The 2,599-nt window shown below is 50.8% G+C and overlaps 1 protein-coding gene across 1 annotated transcript; it reads left to right on the top strand.

Annotated features, from left to right (window-relative positions):
• Positions 1-527: 527 nt before the first annotated feature.
• LOC306919875 (eukaryotic translation initiation factor 3 subunit M-like) lies at positions 528-1,664 on the top strand (the record flags this gene model as incomplete). The annotated part of the gene is made up of 1 exon (XM_079496423.1): positions 528-1,664. The coding sequence occupies one exon, from the start codon at positions 528-530 to the stop codon at positions 1,662-1,664; it is 1,137 nt and encodes a 378-aa protein (XP_079352549.1).
• Between the last annotated feature and the right edge of the window lie 935 nt (positions 1,665-2,599).

Consider the following 2,599-nt stretch of genomic DNA (forward strand, 5'->3'; position numbering starts at 1 on the left):
AAGGATAAACGGTTTGAGATGCATCATCTCATTTTCACTGCCCCCTCAACAGCAGCCAGCAGATGAAGGACGGTGACTGCGTGGTCAGAGATGGTGACTGCGTGGTCAGCGATGATGACAGCGGGCGGCTGCCCCTGGACAGAAGCAGCAACAGCAGGCCCACATGACAACGTCGCTTTCTGCAGCACCCGAGACCACAGGTGAGTGTCCACCTCGACTCTCTGCAGTGTGCATACCCGGGGAACATAGATCTTCTATCTATGCCATCATCAACCCACTAAATAGGGCCTATACCCACCCCACCTGGACCATGGGGACAGATACAAAGTTGGGAAAATAAGATTAAGACTGTCCTAAATAGGGGATCAGATATTGATGACCATCATCGTGCAATGACATCACCACGCTGTCGTCACAACCATGTAATTATCTTTTATAGTGGATTGTTAAATAAAGTGTCATTTAACGCTTACATTTAAATAGACTTGCACCCAGAAAAGTATTTGGTGGAACTAATCCATTTCAGTATGAGCGCCGAGCTGACCTATAAGCTCAACAAAAGGCAGATGAAGTTTATTGATATTGCAGAGGAGGAACAGGCTTCAGAGCTCAGGACCTACATGAGGTCCAAAGGGGCCGACATCTCCGAGGAGAAGCCCGAAGGTGGGCTTCACGTGGACCTGGCTCAGATCATCGACGCGTGCCACGTCTGTTTCAAGGGCGACGACAGAGACGTGGAGAGCGTGATGAACAGTATCGTGCATCTCTTAAACACCCTCGAGAGCGACAAGCAGGAGAGCCTCGTCGAGAGCCTGTGCGAGAAGCTGGTGAAGTTCCATGGAGGAGAGCGAGCGTCCCTCAGGACGCAGCTGCTGAGCAACCTGTTCCACGTCATGGACGGACCGGTCAGGTTCACGCTCCTCTGCAGCCTCATCAGGGTGGCGGCTACCTGCAACGCCATCCCCTTCATCCCCACCGACCTGCCCACGGTCCGCAAGTGGATCGCCGACTGGAACCTGACCACGGACAGGAAACACACTCTCCTGAGGCTGCTCTCCGAGGCGCTGTATGACTGCAAGCAGAGCCAACCCGCGGCCAAGGTGATGCTGGAGCTGCTGGGGAGCGACACGGAGGACGGCGCCGACGCCACCAGATGCATCATCCGAGCACTGAAGGACCCCAACACCTTCTTGTTTGACCACCTGCTGGCCCTGAAACCTGTTCGATTCCTCGAGGGACAGCCCATTCACGATCTGCTGGCCATCTTTGTGAGTGCAAAGCTGTTGGCGTACGTGCAATTCTACCAGAAGTTCCAGGACTTCATTGATCGTTTTGAACTGTCCCACGAGCAAAACATGGCCAAGATGCGTCTGCTGACTTTCATGGACATGGCGGTGGAATCCAAGGTGATCGCCTTTGACGCCATGCAGCGGGAGCTTCAGATCGCTGCGGACGACGTCGAAGCCTTCGTCATCGATGCCGTTCAGACCAAGATGGTATGTTGCAGAATTGACCAGACGCGGCGACAGGTTGTTGTGAGCCAAAGCATGCACCGCACCTTTGGCAAACAGCAATGGCAGCAGCTCTTTGACCGCGTCACCTCTTTGAAGGCCAACCTGACGACTGTGAAGTCCAGCCTGGACACCCTGTCGCCCTTTGCCTAATGGTGCATTCACACCAACCCCCCGAGAGGCTGGCCAACGTTGAAGCTGCCACTACCTATTGGCCAAAAGTGGAACTGCAGCACGTTCATGGTGGTTGACGGACGGTCAGTGATGTCATGTGCACAACGTGTGTCAACCATGACCTCAAATCTGAGGTCCACTCTCAACTTCCGCTCGCTCGAGCCATTGGGTTATAATGGCAGTCTTCCGGGTGCTTCAAAACGCCATCGAGCAACATCCATTGAAATGAATAGCAGGGACAGGGCTGTCTCTCCCGGTCCTCACTCTATCCTTTATAACTCTATGGTTCACACGGGCAGATGAAACGATGCAAAAACGCATCACAGTATAATGTGCGGCAGCTTCACGCGTCATATCTGCTTCGTAGCTTCATGTCGCTGGCTTCCATTGACAATGAATGGTAGGCTGCATCGTTTAATCTTCCCGTGTGAACGCAACATTAGTATACGTACACGCGATGCACGACTGAAGGGGAGTAGCCAACGTATGCCGATCTGTCAGTTGTGCGGTTGTAGCTCATCACCGGAATATGTATTCATTTATTTTACCGTGCGTCTCGGAGAGACTACAAATAAATTAAAAATCACACCCGTGTGAACTGAGTGGTGTAAGGTATTATATAGCCTGATCAGCTGTGGTCTGACGTAATGTCTGACGTAATGAAATCACACCCGTGTGAACTGAGTGACCATAACAACCATGCTCATTTTTTTGGTACGAACAAACACGTGGACACGTGGACACGTAAACTAACAAAGCCAGTTGTAGGAGTGGTTTACACCACTCAAAAATAATACCAAAATACCACAATAAAATTTTTACTTTTGTAGAAGTAACATCATTTATAGTATAATTTATAAGATGCCTCACAACTTTTGTAAAAAGCCTTAATCTCACTGTCTATCCGGTTAGCA

The sequence above is a fragment of the Electrona antarctica genome (genome assembly GCF_951216825.1).
Source record: "Electrona antarctica genome assembly, chromosome: 3".
Classification (NCBI taxonomy): domain Eukaryota; kingdom Metazoa; phylum Chordata; class Actinopteri; order Myctophiformes; family Myctophidae; genus Electrona; species Electrona antarctica.